An 18,539-nucleotide genomic window follows, 5' to 3' on the forward strand; every position below is an offset into this window, starting at 1 on the left:
ACCAATCAGAGAACTGACCCGAGCAACTTGTTCTTTCTATCTGAACCAAAACTCCCTAAAGCCTTCCTTGGGTTTCTTTTCCATTTGAGATAGGGAGGAGCGGTCTGGGATAATGTCTACTTTGTACTGATAGTGCCAAACAAAATCTTGAGCCATGACACCCCATGCATGTCACTTACTTGCGTCTTGGCAGGTGTACCACTCCAGAGCTGCCTCAGTCAGACTCTGACTGAAATATGTCATCAATACTTCATCTTTCCCGCAAACACTTCTCATTTTACTGCAATAACCCCTTAGATGGGCTACTAGATCTTCATGCCCATCATATAAATTAAGCTTTGGCAATTTAGACCCTTTCAGCTTTCTGGATATCTCATCCTGCTCCGCTGTCTTAGCAGGCTCTCACCGGGAGGCTCAAAATAAGGAGCATAAGAGTATGGACCTGAGACCTTGAAAATTGATTATGGAGCATAGTGTTGGACATCTAGAGCTTGGAATGCGGGCTCACTAGAGGATCGGTTGAGGGTAGCTTATGGAGGGGGTACAAAAATAGGAGCAGATGTCGGAGCAGTGTATGCAATTATTTTGGCTGGTGGAGCATGGAAAGTTTGGGAGGAAGTGCCACGGTAGTTGTGGTAAGGGGTGAAGCTTAGTGCATGTTGAGGGAAAAGATCAGCGGTAGTGGGAATCTGGGCTTGTGATAGTGGTGGGATAGTTGTAGGGTCTTCAGTGTAGTTAGTGGGGAATGAAGGTAGAGGATGCCCCCTGATCCAAGACTGATACATTTCTGCAATCTGCTGTTTCAACCTTTGTACCTCCTCTTTCAATTCAGACTCTGATTCCACAAACTCCCTCGACAGGTCAACAACTCCTGTGTCCAAGTCGTTGCTAGCCATGACTACCTTGTTCTTTGACATTGTGTTGTATGGATGAATTGCCAAAGTACCACAAACTAACCACCCTCTGTTATGATAACAATGAAAGTAACAAAGAGGAGCAAAACAAAGTCAACATGTTAGCGTTAAGACATTTATCAGATAAAAATATCACATTGCGTGCAATGCCCCTAGCAGCAATTAACGGTTCTAGAATGACTTCGAGGGTCACAAAGTCATTTGGCATCATCCCAATTTGTTCGTTCCAACCTTCTCTTTTCTTTCTTTTCTAGCACTTCTTGGCTTGCTCATTTTCCTTCCTCTCTTTTTCTTTTTAATTATCACTCTTTTCTTTCCTTTCATTTCTCACATCCACAATTTCATTTTTTTTCTTGTTTTTTCTCTTCTTTTTTTTCAAAAAAATTATTCGATTGAACCCTATGTAGGTTGTTTACGTATCATGTCCCTCATGAATCAGAACAAGCGTAGTTTTGGAAAAATGATGGATAAAATAAGAAACAAAAATCTTTTTGGATTTTTCATTTATAACTTTTTTTTTTTGGTTTTTCAAATTCAAAACAGGAAGTACTATAACAAAAGACTCGACAATCTTAACTAGACTGACAGACTCGATACTACTGTACAAGACTAATAATTAAAGACAACATAAAATAGACTAAAAATAAAAAAGTTTGCTCAAGCAGCTCGTGCATGCAATACTCTTGACTAGAATGGTCCTGGGGTATTTGTCATGCTCAAACTCTAGAAAATTTATCCATACCTGAATGGGAAAAATAAGATCAAATAGAGTTAGTGACTCAAGACATATGTGACGTCACAACACCTTCTATTGGACACATGCAAGACATGATTAAGGCTATTTTTGCAAAATGACCTACGTAGCCAAAGTGTGACTATTAGCACAAACTCAACAAAGACGACCTCAAAGACATGGACATACCTCCCTAAGGTTTATATGGATTCAAACTCACAACAATCATGGCCCAAAATTAATTTGCAAAAATGACCCGTTTTGCAAAAACGACTGATATGGCCAGAAGTAGTTAAAGATGCAAACTCAAAAAGGAAGGACCTTAAAGTAATATGACACCTAGTTGTGGCTCAAAATCCTAAGACATGGGTAATTGAACTACTTTTGCGAAAATGACCCCATTTTGCAACAAGGGCCGATATGGCCAAAAGTGACTAGACATGCAAACTCTACAGGAATGAACCTTAAAACTGAGAGGACACCTTGTTGTGGGCTTAGGACTCTAATACATGGGTTAACAAGCCATTTTGCAAAATTATCCCTATTTTGCAAAAACAATCGATGTGGCCAAACGTGGCTAGACATATTTGGCTAAGACCCCGCGAAGCTAAGAACCTAAGATACTAGAAAGACCGGACCCTATGTGGGCTGCCTACATATCCCATCTCGAAAGACGAGAATCAGGTATGCGTAGTTCGGGAAGATTGGATATGGGAGAAAGCTTAAAAAATGATACTAATTTGGAAAAATATTTTTTTTTTGTCTTTGTGTAAAATGATGGAAAATGTAAAATCTTTTTGGATTTTCTCTTCTTTTTTTTTGATTTTTTGGAAAATGATGAGAAAGTGTAAAATCTTTTTGGATTTTCTTTTTCTGTCTTTTTTGATTTTTTGGAAAATGATGGGAAAGTGTAAAATCTTTTTTTTTGGTCTTTTTTTTAAAAAACAAATTGTGAAAGAAAAATATAACTAGGCTCTATTTGCTTCAATTTTTCACCTTTCTCTCCCAAACATCGATCCGCCAAATGACCTTTTTACCCTCAAAGATGCAACATGTATCACATAGGAATGATTGAATGTCTTTTTGGGTCACAGGCCCATTTTTGACAAAATTTGGATAGGCTTCCTACAAAAGGACATTGTGCCTGAGACCGAGCCCTACTAGATCCAAATGACATGATGCAAATAAGAATGACCTAAAGGCTAACCTAAATTTGGGGTTCACTAAAGGCAATTCGGGGCGGCACGTGGTTGATAGCGGCTGCTCTAGCTGTCCGCCTACTCCACGCTCCCATGCCACCCCCCTAAAGACACAGGTGACTCACAAAAAGGTCGTGTACGCTCAAATGTACTCCGAAAGACTTATTGCAGAACAAAGACCAATGGTTATGCAAATGATGATGACAATTTTAATGCAGTAAACACATAAGGAAAAACATAAATAAATAACCAACAAAACAGCGAATAAGACAAACAAAACAAATAAAGAAAACTGAATATCCTAAAAGCCAACAAGATCAAGTATCAGCTCGAACCTGCAACTCCCTAGCAGAGTCACCAGAGCTGTCACACTCCTTATTTACCAACTCCACTTAACCCTTTTAAAATTAATAAAATGATTTAGTAAAGCTCAAAAGTGTTTTTAATTAAAAGTGACAAAAAATTGTTGTGTTAAAAAGAATTTTTCCAGAGTCGCCACCTGAAATTGGTTTCGGTGTGTCAGGTCACCGTTTTATAAAAATAATTTTTCCTTTTTAAACACTTTGGACTCCAGAATTAAGTCTTCACCAGAGATTCGGGTAACGGGGTTCATTTGACTCGGGGAGAAGGTGTTAGGCACTCCTCAAGTCCCGTAGCTAGTATGGTTGCGTACTTGATTTAGTTGGCTTTTAAAATATTCAAATTGAGATAAAAACAAACACAGAAAAGAAAAACAAACAGACAAGAGGCTCGAGGTCGTTCCCGCCTAATAAAAGAAAAATAAAAATACTACGAGTTCCACTTTAGGCCTCCAAATACAAGTACTTCGAGGCATACCCCGGATAGAATATATACAAATCCTTCGGGGTATTTTTCAGATAAATTTAACTAAAGGAAACGACCTCTCACCTCGAAACCAAAGGCAAATGAAAAATACAAAAATTGCCTACCCAAGTGTTGACGGCCTAGGCATGCTCCTAACGCTATAACCAAAAAACAAACAATGAATACTACAATATTAACGTTGCTTCTTTTAATCTGACGCTAGTTTAACCAACGATTCATCGCCTTAATTCCTTCAGTTAATCAAAACATACTCAACTAAAGAATGGCATGAACACACAGAGATTAAAAATAGGGCAAAAAGACGTGTTAAAATGCAAATAACCAAGCTGATTCAATTAAAATGGGCTTTGAATTATATCCTCCGTCAATTTTTCACTCATTCTTACAACCTAACCACTAATATTTCATACACCTCAAGAGATTGGAATTAGACGTTTTCAAGAAGACGACTTGGGGTGTTCGGAATTAGTAGAATATGCTGTTTGTTTTGTGTAAAATCAGTATCACAAATAAATCAAATTTAACACATGCTAAAACCACTGAAAATTATTAAATCAGTGAAATTAAAAGCGAAATGCCCCACTTTACAATGTAATAGAATATAGCAACAAAGAGGAAAGTTTAGAATAGATCTCAAGCAATTACAGTAACGCAACATGAACCGGAATCGAAACTCGACAGACGAAACCTCACCAAACAAGAATTCATGATACGACTGTAATTTAAATCGGAAAGAAACTCGGATGGAGCAACGGTCCACACCTCAAATGGACTTCGAACGACAACCTTAGGAATCTACTGATCGAGCTTAAAGAGAAGCGAAGTAGGAGCAATAGGAAAGAATCATTTGTTTCGTGCCCTCTCTGACACCTCTCTGTTTTTGCCGTCCTCGTGTGTGTGTTGCGGCTGAAGGTGGCGGAGTTAGGGTCACTAGGCGGCGGGTCTGGTGAGGTGAAGGGTGGATGTGTTCGAAGTTAAGGGGTGGTGGGTTCTTTTCCGCTGGTGCTCGATGTCTTAGGTTAGGTCTTTCTTCTTGTTTCCTTATACGTATTTTGGTTTTGGTCCTCCCCTCTTTCAGAAGAAGGTAACGGTTGTTTTGTGTGTTCTTTAGGGTTCTGGTAGTGCTCTTGGTTCTTTCTCCGATTTTTTTAGGGGTGTTCAAGGGTTTAAGAGGAATGGGAGATGGGTTAGGTCTTGTTGGGCTTAAAAAATTGGGCCCCTTGCAAGAATTCAATTTGGGCTAAAAATTCTATATAATTGTGCTAAGAAAAGGCTAAAAATTTAATCTACTTCTAAAAATACTTATAAGAAGATACAAGTAAAACTAAAAATTAAAGTTGAAATTATTATAATAAACTATTATATTTAAAATAGAACTAAAATTAAAGCTGAAACTATTTTTGGTATTTTCAAAGATTATATCAAAATAAAATAGGTTCAAAGTAACCTATCTTTCTAAAAATATCTAATACGTGAATTAAATAGAGAAATATGGAACTGTTTTTTTCGTATTTTTTAATTTTGTGATAAAAATAATGTAAAAGAGTCAAACTTAGTTGAAATTACTATATTAGACCTAAACTAAGTATTTAAATGATAAAAATATGTAAAATCTTGGGGATGGTAAAAAATCACATGTCTACAATCTCTGTGAGAAATCCTTACAATTTGATGAAAAAGCTGAATATCACTAGGAATCCTTGGATTTCGATTACGAAGACGGCGTTGACGGCTACGTTGACGATGATGATATACAGTTACAGGGAATCCTCTTAAACTTGGCACAAACTTATAACTCCTCAATTGATGAGAAGTTGGAATTCGATTTTACTAACAAGACAAACCTTGACGACATTAAGAAAAAAGGCGTTGATGTATCAAAAACTTCAGCTTATATAGTTGACGATGATGATATATAGTTACAGGAAATCCTCTTAAACTAGGCACAAACTTATAACTCCTCAATTGATGAGAAGTTGGAATTCGATTTTACTAAAAAGACAAACCTTGACGACGTTAAGAAAAAAGGCGTTGACGTACCAAAAACTTTTTCAAAAACTTCAGCTTATATACTGCTGAAATTTTTATAAATGAACTAAATAACTTCAGCATCTTCTGCTGAAGTTTTTGAAAAAGCTTTATGACAAAACTAATGAATCCAGGACAAAAAAACTTCAGCTTATTTAGTGCTGAAGCTTTTACAAATGAACTAAATAACTTCAGCATCTTCTGCTGAAGTTTTTGAAAAAGCTTATCCAGGACAAAAAAACTTCAGTTTATTTAGTGCTGAAATTTTTATAATGAACTAAATAACTTCAGCATCTTCTACTGAAGTTTTTGAAAAAGCTTAATGGCAAAACAAATGAATCTACGATAAAAAAAAACCTTCAGCTTATTTAGTGCAATTACAAACAAAAACTTCAGCAAATAGAGAACAAAACTTCAGCTACTATGTTTAAGTTCAGCAATTACAAACAAAAACTTTAGCAAATAGGGAACAAAACTTCAGTTACTATGCTTAAGTTCAGCAATTACAAACAAAAACTTCAGCAAATAGAGAATAAAACTTCAGCGACTATGCTTAAGTTCAGCAATTACAAACAAAAACTTCAACACACTTAGTTCAACACACTTGCTACTTTAGACCCATCTACTAGAATGCTGAAGTTTTGCATGATTGTCTTGCTACTTTAGCCCCGTATGCTGAAGTTACGCGAAAAAGTGGGTACGCTTGCAATTTTTTTTGCAAAGCGAGCACAAGTCAAAACGTGACCCAAAAAGCGGGTATAGATGCAAATGCCCTTGTCTTGTACCCGAGTGGAAATGATGGGCATTTGCATATATACATGCTTTTTGGGTCACGTTTTAATTTGTGCCCGCTTTACAAAAGAAATTGCAAGCGTACCCACTTTTTCGCTTAACTTCAGCATACAGGGCTGAAGTACCAAAGGCAATCACGCAAAACTGCAACATTCTAGTAGACAGCTGAACCAAGTGTGCTGAAGTTTTTGTTTGTAATTGTTGAACTTAAGCATAGTAGCTGAAGTTTTGTTCTCTATTTGCTGAAGTTTTTATTTGTAATTGCTGAACTTAAGCATAGTAGCTGAATTTCAGCACTAAATAAGTTGAAGTTTTTTTGTCCTGGATTCATTTGTTTTGTCATTAAGCTTTTTCAAAAACTTCAGCAGAAGATGCTGAAGTTATTTAGTTCATTTATAAAAACTTCAGCACTAAATAAGCTGAAGTTTTTTTGTCCTGGATTCATTAGTTTTGTCATTAAGATTTTTCAAAAATTTCAGCAGAAGATGTTGAAGTTATTTAATTCATTTATAAAAATTTCAGCACTAAATAAGCTAAAGTTTTTTTTGTCCTGGATTCATTAGTTTTGTCATAAAGCTTTTCAAAAACTTCAACAGAAGATGCTGAAGTTATTTAGTTCATTTGTAAAAACTTCAGCACTATATAAGCTGAAGTTTTTGAAAAAGCTTTCTAACATACTAGATAAATAATCAGATTGCCAACATTAACTAAATCATAAAGTTTGGAAACAATAAACGTGAAAAGAACAGAATTATCATGAAAAGAATCACTAAGTGTGATCTTAAACTTCCCGTACGTGAAAATATTCACAAATTATTATCTACTAACTTACGTAATTATTTATAATTTATTTTTAAATAATTTGATAAACATACTTATGGCAATCATCCCATGAACTGAAGTTTCATAGCAACACCAGTAGCAGCAGAAGAAAGAAGAAGAAGAAGAAGAAGAAGAAGAAGAAGAAGAAGAAGAAGAAGAAGAAGAAGAAGAAGAAGAAGAAGAAGAAGAAGAAAACGAAGGAGGAGAAGGAGGAGGAGAAAGGGGGCTGAAGTTGTTTAAAAAGTGGGTACCGTTAAAACATTTTAAAAAAAATAGGTATAGGCTAAATAGAGGCGACCAAATAGGGTGTCCCGTGCAATTTTTACGGAAATGACACCAGTTTGACACTTTTTAAACATGCTATTTAAAATTTATAGTTTATAATGTATTTTAAAATTAGTTAATTTCGCTCAAACTTCACGACACGACGTCCGAGAGTTTAAACCTCAAAATTCAAACTACAGGACATCGTGTCCTAAAGTTCAAAAATTGTGTCCAGAAGTTCAAATCTTATGTCCTGAATTTTAAATTAGTTGTTCAGAAATTCAAGACACTTAGTTCTGAATTTCAAATTAGCAGCGCAAAAATTCAGGACACTAAGTCCTGAATTTCTAAATTCGGAATACTTAGTTTTGAATTTTGGGTGAATTGGCTAATCTTTAAATACATTGTAAATTGTGAATATATTTCAAATAGCGGGCTTAAAAGTGGCTATTGCTGCACTTTGTCCTCTACTCGAAGCCCAATAAGTTCAGGAGTTTTACTAATTTGATTTAAGAGGCATATGTTTTTTAAGTGATTGAAAATAATTGGAGTAATTCTTAATTTTTTTTTGGTTCACTTCTTATAATAAAAATGTATATGGTTATGCTCCATTCTTTATAAGTAATCATGCAAAGATTTAAACCAAGATTTTGTGATCATTCGGAAGATGTTTCACAGCTTTTAGTAAAAATAAAAATAGGGCTCTCGAATATGTTCAATTACAAGGACCGAAAAATGAATACTTGTGAAATTTACCTCATTTTTTACTAGGGAGATAGCCTTGATGTTAGGGTGAGAGTTGAAGAAGTTCTGTATATAACTTAAATCATTGTCAATAACTTTAGTTAGGACACTAAAGTTGATTAAAAAAAATATTGGTCTTTCACTACCAAATATTTTAATTTTCTATTCAGGATATACCCAGTCTCAAAAGTATATATCAGATGAAATCAAATAAAGAAATCGGAATTTATTTCCACAAGCTCCATATTACAATTCAATAAGGATACAACTATACAAGAATTCAATACTCAAATAAATACACTCACAAATTCCTCTCAAACTTTACAAACACAGACTTCAAGCGTTCGCTTTTTATTCTTAAAAAAACTATTAATCCCACAAAAGAATAATAACAAGAAAATACAATTCAAAATAAATCAAACGACGAATTACAATACACAAAGCCTGTGAAATTATTGCCATTTCATCACCTAATTAACAAATCTGCAGTCACGCCTTATTTCTTGACCAGAACCACTAATACTACTCATTTTAATCATTGAATTAGCAAAAGCTTTAAAAAACTCATTTTGAGAATTGGCAAAAGTAGAAACTAAATTTTTGGTTCTTGAATTTGTGAGCAAAGTAGAATCTGAAGAGAAAAGACCCTTATTCTGCAATACTAACTTGTAATATACGTTGTCGAATAAAAATGTCGTAGAATCTAAGGTAGAGCCTGCATTTTTCACTGTGTTTTTAATGGGACATACTTTCTTTAACGTAGCTGCAAATGATGTTTCTAATGTTGGGTCAACGTCGTTTTTCTTATCGAATTTGTGGATTCTGTTTTGGAAAGATGAACAATGAGAGAATCCTAAAGTGTGTCCTCCTGAACATTAAAAAAAAAAAAAGATTAAAAAATCAATGCACCGATAATGTAAAAGAAAATTTGTCAGACCACTTGTAAAACAATTGTAGATACCTATATTTAATAAATAGTGATTAGTAATCTAAAATAAATGATAAGTAACTTGAACTTGCTACCGTCAATAAGTTAAATTACAATAATGGTGTAAAAATTTATTTTATCGTGTAAATAAATAAAATCAATTAATTTTTAGTTTCAACTAACTCAGAAGAGACTTATATATGTCTATACGAACTAATGGTGTAAAAAATATTTATACAGTCACACCATATAAAATATACTTGCAAGTAACTTTATGTTATGTGCATTGACTTTAACCTAGAATAAATAAAAATTAACTTTATGTTATATATATATAAATATATATAAAACTTAAATCCATAATTTTTTTCTTTTACTAATAGAGTGTGTTTACCTGAAAGTGCAACTAAATCATCCAAAGAAAGACCTCTTTGAGAGAAGCTTTGTTGCAATTGAGAAATATTGAAAGTTGGAGGAGGTAATTGCTGCGTTTCACTAGCCTTAGAAATTCGTCCATCTTTTCTACCTTTTGGCACTTCCCAATTAGGTCCTCCAGACTAAAAAAAATAAAAATTGAGCCAATAAATAATTAAAATATTAGTACTCTTGACTCTTCAAAACCTCTAAAATCAAACTTATAATTCACTTCAATATGAACATAATTAGTCTAAATATTTTGAAAGTAAATAATTAGGATGAAGTTTTGGTTGTAGTAATTAAGACTCACAAGTTTAACAGCATCTCTAGCTGCAAGAGCTAAAATATCAGCACAGGAGACAATTCCAGGGCACATATTTTCGATTTGTTTCTTAGCAACGTCAATAACATAGAAAGCATGCAGTGAAATATTAGGAGGTCCATCTTTCTCTGCTTGGTTATTTTTTGTCGAATTCAGCAGCACAGAACCATCACAACCCTGCCATAATAAAAACATCATAAGTTAAATAATAACCACCATAATAAGTATGTCCTAAGATTACACCATAAAATGAGCATAGTAAAAGAGAGTGCATATTTTCGCTATTTCGTTTAAGTTATATGCACTGATAATGTAGAAAAAATATATTATACAATCAGGTTATTTGTAAGATAGTTATGGATAAATCACTCTAAAATGACATAATAATAAAAACTATGATGCTGCAATCCCAAAGTCAAGCTGGGGTCAGATGCGGCTCAATAGTACGGGAGGTTTAAAGTCAAGACGTGATAAGAGACCTTAAACTTGTTTAATAATTTTAGATATATTTGTTGAAGTTTATTTTTATTTTATTTTTTGAGATGCAGTTTCATCTTGACGATGTAACCAACCTCCTTTAATCTTTGTTGAAATATTTACTAACCTTTGATAAGATTTTAAGTTTAATTTTGAATTTTTGCTTTTCACATGACCGTCAACATAACTTACTATATGACATTGCCTCATAAAGTAACAATCATGTAGAAATTTATATTTACAAAGATGATAAGTATTTTATGATCTAATTAGTTTGAAGCGTTCCGACAGAGATCTTGAAAGAAAATATCTTATAAAGTTAGAGTTGTAAATAAAATTATTCAAGTTGGAGTAAGAAAAAAAAACTAGAAAGTAACTGCAGATTTAATTGTCTTTCACTTTCATTTGAATTTTCTCAACCAACTCTGAAAAAGACAACATAAAATATAAAACTATGTTATTAACGATCGGTGACAAGGTAGCAAAAGATGGTTGAAAAAAATTCTTATCACTATTTAATAACAAATGCAATTGATATTTAAATTACATATAAAAATATTAGCTTTTGGGGCCTTTAATTTTGTGAGGCCTAAAGCGGCCGCTTTAGTGGCCTGGGGGTTAAGCCGCCTCTGGCTGGGGTCGTCATATGAACATGTTGCGCCATTTAAGCTCATCATAGGTTACAACAAGTAGATATCTATGATAACCGTTAATTAGTAACCAGATAAAAATGGTAACGAGCATGTTGTATATTATACGTTAATATAAATTGCGACGATCGTGTAGAACTTTACAGTATCAATATACATAACTTACACAACGATTGATGTATAAGAGTATAAGTAATTTTACCCTGACGAAACAATCATGGAAATGCATCCTTAAAAGAGCAGCTGGAACTGTTTTGTCATTCCACATAGCTTTTCTTACAACTTGGGTGATAGTTGACTCAGCATCTGGACATGTTTTGTCATAGTAATTGGAGCTTAGGGCATTCACACATGAAAATAGCACAAAAACAATTGCAAAAGCAACAAGAAATTTTTGTAATGCCATCACAATAATCAAAGATTGATCAAACCCTATGTTTGTTTGTGCTTTTTTGAGTGTGAGAGTTAAGGCACTGTACGAGGAGCATTTAAAGGGTAGACAAGAGGGAAAGAGACAGTAGGAATAGTTGTTATTGGAATCTAATCATATGTTTGTTAGCAAGTTTGGTAATCTTAGGACCAATGATTAAATAGAGTGACAATATTGAAAAAGGAGTTGTTTGTCACATTTTTATTTAATTCTTGTTTATGAGGCATAATCATTTTTCTTAAGATAGAATATGATCCCAGTTCCAATAATCACCTATTTTAATTTTGTTGGCAACTCAGATACAAAGGGGTAAACCAATGGTTGCTTAATCCCCACATGGGAATCAAGTTTAACATAACTTTTATTTAATTCTGTATGAGGTATGTTCATTTTCTTAAAGCCAGAATTATTTAGGAACTCACTAAGAAAGAGGTCCAAATCGATTAGGGGCAAATGGGTGTCTCTTATGGGCAGGGGCGGATATAGTATATTAATGACGGGTTCAATTGAACCCATAACTTTCGACATAGAATAAAATTTTATATGTAAAAATTGATTAAATTGCAAAAATAATAGATATGGACCCATAACTTTAAAAATATAATGAGTTCAATGATAAAACCTAAAAAGTTGAACTCACAGAGTTGAAATCATCCGCCTTTGCTTATGGGTTCGTCTCGACCTAATAATTTTGGCTCAAATTTTGTATATATACTAAAATTTTCACTAAAAAGTACAATTAATAAATCTTAAACCCGTTAAGTTAATTGATTATGGTAAAATTAATAACTCGTAACCATAAAATTTAATTCTTGAATCTACTTCTTCAACAAATGGGGGCTGAATTCCCACATGGGAAATTAACCAAATGAGCAATTTGAGTTTTTCATTTTCTTGAAACCAAAAAACGATTCCAGATATCCAACATTAGTGCACCTATTCCAATTTGTGGGCAACTCACTAAAAGAATAACATTAATGGTTTCTCAATTCTCACATGGAAGTCAGCCAATTAAACAAATACCACGTTCATTTGTTAAGCAAGAAACAATTCGAGTTCTCAAATTTAAATCATCCATTTAATTTTTGTTCGCAACTCGATCAGTTAGAAAGAGTAACATCAATGGTTGCTCAAAACATTAAAAGAAGAAATTAAGTTTTTTGGTACGTTTTTAAGACTTCACTTTGGCAATGTAAAGCCAAAGTATAGTGGCAAAAGTTCAAATATCTAGCTAGCTAATCTAGAAATTAAATCGCAGTTAGTCAGATTCTTAAATATATTTTCATTGTCTCAGACTTCCAAACCAACTATATCATGCACTAATTTTTCAAAAATTTATGATCACCAAATACATGCATCATGCATGTAATATGTACACCACAATTTTTTGGATAATAATAGCGATATTATACTAATATTAAGATGGTTCCAAAATATTACAAGTAGTACTTTTATAATGGTCGTTTATTAATCAAAGTTATGTACACACACTTTACATAAATGTAATATTATTTTATGTTCCCTTTTACTAGTTCAATGTATTAAAATATATTTTTTTTCTTTTATTTTTCCAAGTTTACTCTTATCATTAAGTAACCATTTTAAATATTTATAGGAGTACTATTAATTAATATTCTTTAAAAGGATTGCAAAAAATAAATTGCACAAGTAAAAGGGAACGAAGGGATATCGAGTCTCTTAGCTAGGGAAGTGTGTATATGGTGTAAAATAATATATCTTTTTAATTGATTTCTATTGAATTATTCCTACAGTTTTTGCATCTTCACCTCTTAGACGTAATTTAACTAGTTCTAACTATTATCCATTATATTTTAGAGTTGACTCGCCGCAACTCTCAACAAACCATCATTAAACTAGTAAATCATAATTAAGCGAGACTAGTAAAGCATAATTAGCTTCAACTAATGTGCATTGAGATTAGATAGCAATACATTTTGAAGTATATGTTATAGTGTCACAACATAAATTTTATCTAGAATATAAATTAAAAGCTTAGTTTGTGTCATATCGAGGCTAATTTGCACATATGTCTATGCTGATTGGGTGGAGCCTCAATTAATATAATGAGAGGCCAACCTTCTCCAACAATTTATGACACATAAATTAAAACTTGATGCACGTCGGTGGTTATATAAAATTCTTATATTTTCCATATTTCAAATAGTAAGACACCGTGATAAAAAAATAGAAAATGTAAGTTAGTCTCAAGTCGTGATGCCTATTGCAGGGGCTGCTATTAGTACGGATGCTAACTCGGAGATATGGTTTTGTAGTTCATTACTAATGTTATTTTGATCTTTTTCATAAAAAATCGATAAAATATATCATTAACGACCTGTAAAATAACATAGAAGATTTAAATCATTTCTATATGGTGAGCTTGCTATAGGGACGACCGAGGAAGGTCTTAATCCCCCCTCCCACCCAATTCTGATACAAAGTCTTTCTTACTTGCACATATTTCTTTATTTAAAAGTTAAATCATTCTTTTCTTAAAGTCAATAAAGAATTTTTGTTATTTTTCTTCAAGTCATTAACAAATTTATTTTGTTATATTAGAGTGCAAGAAAATGGACAAACACATTTGTTAATGGACAACAAAAACACATTAGGATCCGTCGGTAAATTTGAAACTATGCTTTCCCGCCCAAGGCAATTGGTTTTTAATTTAACAAAAATTATATATATATATATATATATATATTACCAACCGGAATAAGCTTTAATCAAATTTTTTCGATCGAGTTCGGTTGGAAATATAATTTTAAAATAATTAAAATATAAATTCGGTTGGTTTTTGTCAACCTTTATATAAATAGCTTTTAAATAAATAATATTTAATACTTAATTTATATATATATATATATATATATATATATATATGTATATATGTATATATATGTATATGTATATATATGTGTGTGTGTATGTATATATGTATGTGTATGTATGTACATAATATTTAATTGACTTATTATCCTAAATTTTAATATTCAATATTGTGATGACCTTTTGGGTCATAGCTTGGTTTAGAAATAAATTCTGTGTTTCGAGGCCTTAAAAATCTCTCTCTGTCTCACCTCGATTTGTGTACGCAGTCCGAACGCGTAGACGGAAAGTCATTATGTGAAAATCTGTAAAAAGAAAATGATATAAAGTGCCTTTAAAATGAATTTAAGTTGACTTCGGTCAACATTTTGGATAAACGGACCCGGACACATAATTTGACGGCTCCGGAGGGTCCGTAGGAAAATATGGGACTTGGGTGTATGCCCGGAATCGAATTCTAAGGTCCCAAGCCCGAGAAATGAATTTTTAAAGAAAATTATTTTCTGGAATATATATGAGTCTTTAGAAATGAAAATTGTTTGGAAGTTGATGGTATCGGGCCCGTATTTTATTTTCGGAGCCCGGTACAGGTCTTATATGTGATTTAAGTCGAGCCTGTAAAATTTTGGTAAGAAACGGAAGTCGTTTGATGTGATTCGGATCCGTAGTTGTGAAAATTGATATTTTGAAAGTTTTGAGATTTTCTTAGATTTCTATGCTAAATTCGTTGTTTAAGATGTTATTTTGGTGATTTGATCGCACGGATAAGTTCGTATGATTTTTTTTGAGTTAGTATGCATGTTTGATTTGGAGCCCCGAGAGCTCGCGTGAGTTTCGGATAGGTATCGGAAGGTTTTTAAACTTAGAAATGTTGCAAGTTTTCAGCTCTGGTGCACAGGGATATTGTGCTTCGCGTTCGCGTGGCTTCACTAGCGAACGCGGAAGGCAATATCCCTCAGGTGAAAAATTATTCTTCGCGAACGCGGAGCTTGGGACGCGAACGCGAGGCTGTGGGGGGAGTACCCTTCGCGAACGCGTCCAGACACTTGCGAACGCGTAAGGTTAATGGCCTGGGGGAGGGGTTTCACATTTGCTCTACGCGAATGCGGCCACCCGACCGCGAACGCGAAGGCTCTTGGGGCTGAAGCTCCGCGAACGCGAGCCTGTGATCGCGAACGCGATGGTCAGCTGGGCCTGACCCATCGCGAATGCGATGAAGACCTGTCTAGTTATTTTAAATCAGTAGTAAAAACGGGCAGAACCCATTTACTTCACATTTTCGAAATTTGGGAGCATTGAGGCGATTTTCAAAGAACAATTTCTTCCCCAAAACATTGGTATATGATTCTAAACCTTTTTCTTTCGATCCCATTGCATTTCATCAATTTTCATCCTAAAATCTAGGGTTTCAAGGTAGAAATTGCGAAATTTGGGTAGAGTTAGGGCTTTTTGAATAATTGGAATTTAGACATCGATTTGGGGTCGGATTCCGAAACTAATTACATATTCGGGCTCGTGGGATGAATGGGTGATCGGGTTTTGATTTGAACCTTGTATTTTGACCAAGCGGGCCTGAGATCGATTTTTGACTTTTTGGGAAAATGATAGAAAACCTATAATTTAGCCTTGAGATTTGATCCTTTAGCATTTATTGATGTTGTTAAATTAATTTGGATTAGATACAAGTAATTTGGAGGCGAATTCTAAAGGAAAAGCGGTGTTTTAGGCTTGAGTTGGTCGTGGAAGTTTGAGCCTTTGAGGTAAGTGTTTGGTCTAACCTTAGCTTGAAGGATTAGGAGTCGAGTCCTATTTGCTATGTGTTATTTGTTGAGTATAACGTATAGGCATGGTGACGGGTATCTATATGTCGTTGTCAAGCATGCCCGTGAGTCTTAAATTGAAATCGTTGTGTTCTTAATAAGTATCACAAAAGCCTAAGTTGTTAATTCTCTGTGTTGGGAAAGAATTATGATTATTCTCGTGAAAATTGCCTATGGTTGAGCATTGGTGCTCGTTGAGGTTTCTTGTGAAGTTAAATGTTGGAACAAGTTTGGTTATAGCTGATTCCCTTGCTAGGACGTATTTACTTATACTGTCGATTTCCTTGCCGGGATGTTGTTGTTCCCTTATTGTTCCCTTGTCGGAACTCTTTATGATTGGTGTTGAATTGTATATTGGGACCGGGTTGCATGCCACAACAATATTATATTTGGATCGGGTTGCACGCCGCAATAATATTATATTCGGATCGGGTTGCACGCCGCAACAACAGTATATTTGGATCGGGTTGCACGCCGCAACAATATTATATTTGAATCGGGTTGCATGCCGCAACAATATTTATTTATGATTTTGATCGGGTTGTGCGCCGCAATAATAAAGGATAAAAGTGGTTATTGAATTGTTATGGTTTCCTTATTTTTTTCTGCTGCGAATTTTAAATTGTTCCTTACGCTATTCTCCTAAGTTACTGTTAGTAAATGATATCCCCCCCGCAGCATGTTCCCCCCTCCCATTCTTAACTGTACATTTCTGTTTTATTTTCCGTTGTATATGGTATAATTGTACAGGTTTATTTGGTAGTCTGGTCCTAGCCTTATCATTACTTCGCTGGGGTTAGGCTAGGCACTTACCAGCACATGGGGTCGGTTGTGCTGATACTACTCTCTGCCTTGTGTGCAGATTCCGGAGCAGCAGCTTTTGGACCTATAGCTTGGGTTGCTGCATTCAGTCCATACGAAGACCCAAGGTAGTCCTGTAGGCAGCCGCAGGCCCTAGCGTCTCCCTCTATCTTTTCTTCCTGTTTCACTTATATAATTCAGAAACAGTGTTGCATTTATTTTTCGGACCTTGTTTGTAGAATTCTTAGACCGTCTGTGGAGTTGTGTACCAATCTTGGGTAGTTTTTGATTAATAAATCATGTTGGAATTATGTAAATGGTTTAATTGTTTCTTCCGCTTGTATTAAACTTCCGTTGTTTATAGACTGTTGATTCACATTTGTTAAAGAATTAAAATGGGAAAAAGGTAATTTGTTCAAATGGTCGACTTGCCTAGCTTTCACTAGTAGGCGTCATCACGACTCCCGAGGGTGGAAAATCCGGGTCGTGACAAATATCGAATATAGATTATATATATATTATACTATACTATGCTATATGTACATCTTATATAGCTTATATACTATACACTTAGTGTGTGTGTGTGTATATATATATGTGTGTGTGTATATCTTATATAGCTTATATACTATACACTTAGTGTGTATATATATATATATATCTTATATATAGTTCTATAAAATGTAGTGCTATATTAATATTTAAGTTGTAGCAATAGCAATATTTAAATGTGTTATAGTAAGATTTAATCGAATATCGCTTATATATACTACACTATATATACACATAAGATATATATATATATATATATATATATATATATATATATATATATATATATATATATATATATATATATATATAAAGGAAGCTATAATCCGTGCAAAAATTAACTAAGCAATGTCAGCACATATAAATAGTAGAATTCCAAAAATTAATTTTTATCATTGAAAAAACTTAATCGCTTGTGATAATTACACTAAGCAAATGAATATAAGTTGAGTGTTGTAATTCATATGTATTCTCACTTTAATTTGTGTCTGTTACGATAAAATTATTGGATTTAATGTAAACATCAAATAAAAAATATGAAATATATTTTTTTTTCTTTCGATCATTATCAGGGTCTTAACTCGCAATAACGATTGCAGGCAAGCATAGCCTATGGTTGAGTTTAAGTTACATTGGGCCAATTTGGCATGACATGATAATAAGGTCCAAAAATTAGCATAAAAAAAGCCCAGATTTAAGAATGAGATTTTTTCCTAACTATACCATATATGAAACCTTATTACCCTAAATATGCATAGTTTGTTAATTACCCGCCCAGTCCACACTTGAACTACAATTTATATACCATTCGACTATTGGGCATTAAAAGGGCAGAATATTCCCTAAAAACGCGCTAAAATTAAGGAGAGAATCTTGGTGTTAATTGATTCTACATTAAATTCAATTTTAAAAAGGGAAAGGAGATTTCGCATCTGCGTATTTTTCTCCAG

General features: G+C 33.8%; 1 protein-coding gene across 1 annotated transcript; it reads right to left on the minus strand.

Annotated features, from left to right (window-relative positions):
• Positions 1–8,538: 8,538 nt before the first annotated feature.
• LOC104243142 (peroxidase 64-like) lies at positions 8,539–11,601 on the minus strand. Its single transcript, XM_009798290.2, has 4 exons — positions 11,339–11,601; positions 9,998–10,186; positions 9,665–9,827; positions 8,539–9,210 (listed from the first exon to the last, which is right to left on the minus strand). Exons 1-4 carry the CDS (start codon positions 11,540–11,542, stop codon positions 8,813–8,815), a joined length of 954 nt encoding a protein of 317 aa, XP_009796592.1. The 5' UTR covers positions 11,543–11,601; the 3' UTR covers positions 8,539–8,812.
• Positions 11,602–18,539: the final 6,938 nt, after the last annotated feature.

The sequence above is a fragment of the Nicotiana sylvestris genome, chromosome 4 (assembly GCF_000393655.2).
Source record: "Nicotiana sylvestris chromosome 4, ASM39365v2, whole genome shotgun sequence".
Classification (NCBI taxonomy): Eukaryota; Viridiplantae; Streptophyta; class Magnoliopsida; order Solanales; family Solanaceae; genus Nicotiana; species Nicotiana sylvestris.

Excerpts from the sequence above, each read along its gene's own strand:
- LOC104243142 (XM_009798290.2), bottom strand. The coding sequence starts at position 11,542 with ATGGCATTACAAAAATTTCTTGTTGCTTTTGCAATTGTTTTTGTGCTA. Across the intron at positions 9,828-9,997 it reads CTAGAGATGCTGTTAAACTT|TCTGGAGGACCTAATTGGGA; the intron begins GTGAGTCTTAAT and ends TATTTTTTTTAG. Across the intron at positions 9,211-9,664 it reads TGATTTAGTTGCACTTTCAG|GAGGACACACTTTAGGATTC; the intron begins GTAAACACACTC and ends TTTAATGTTCAG.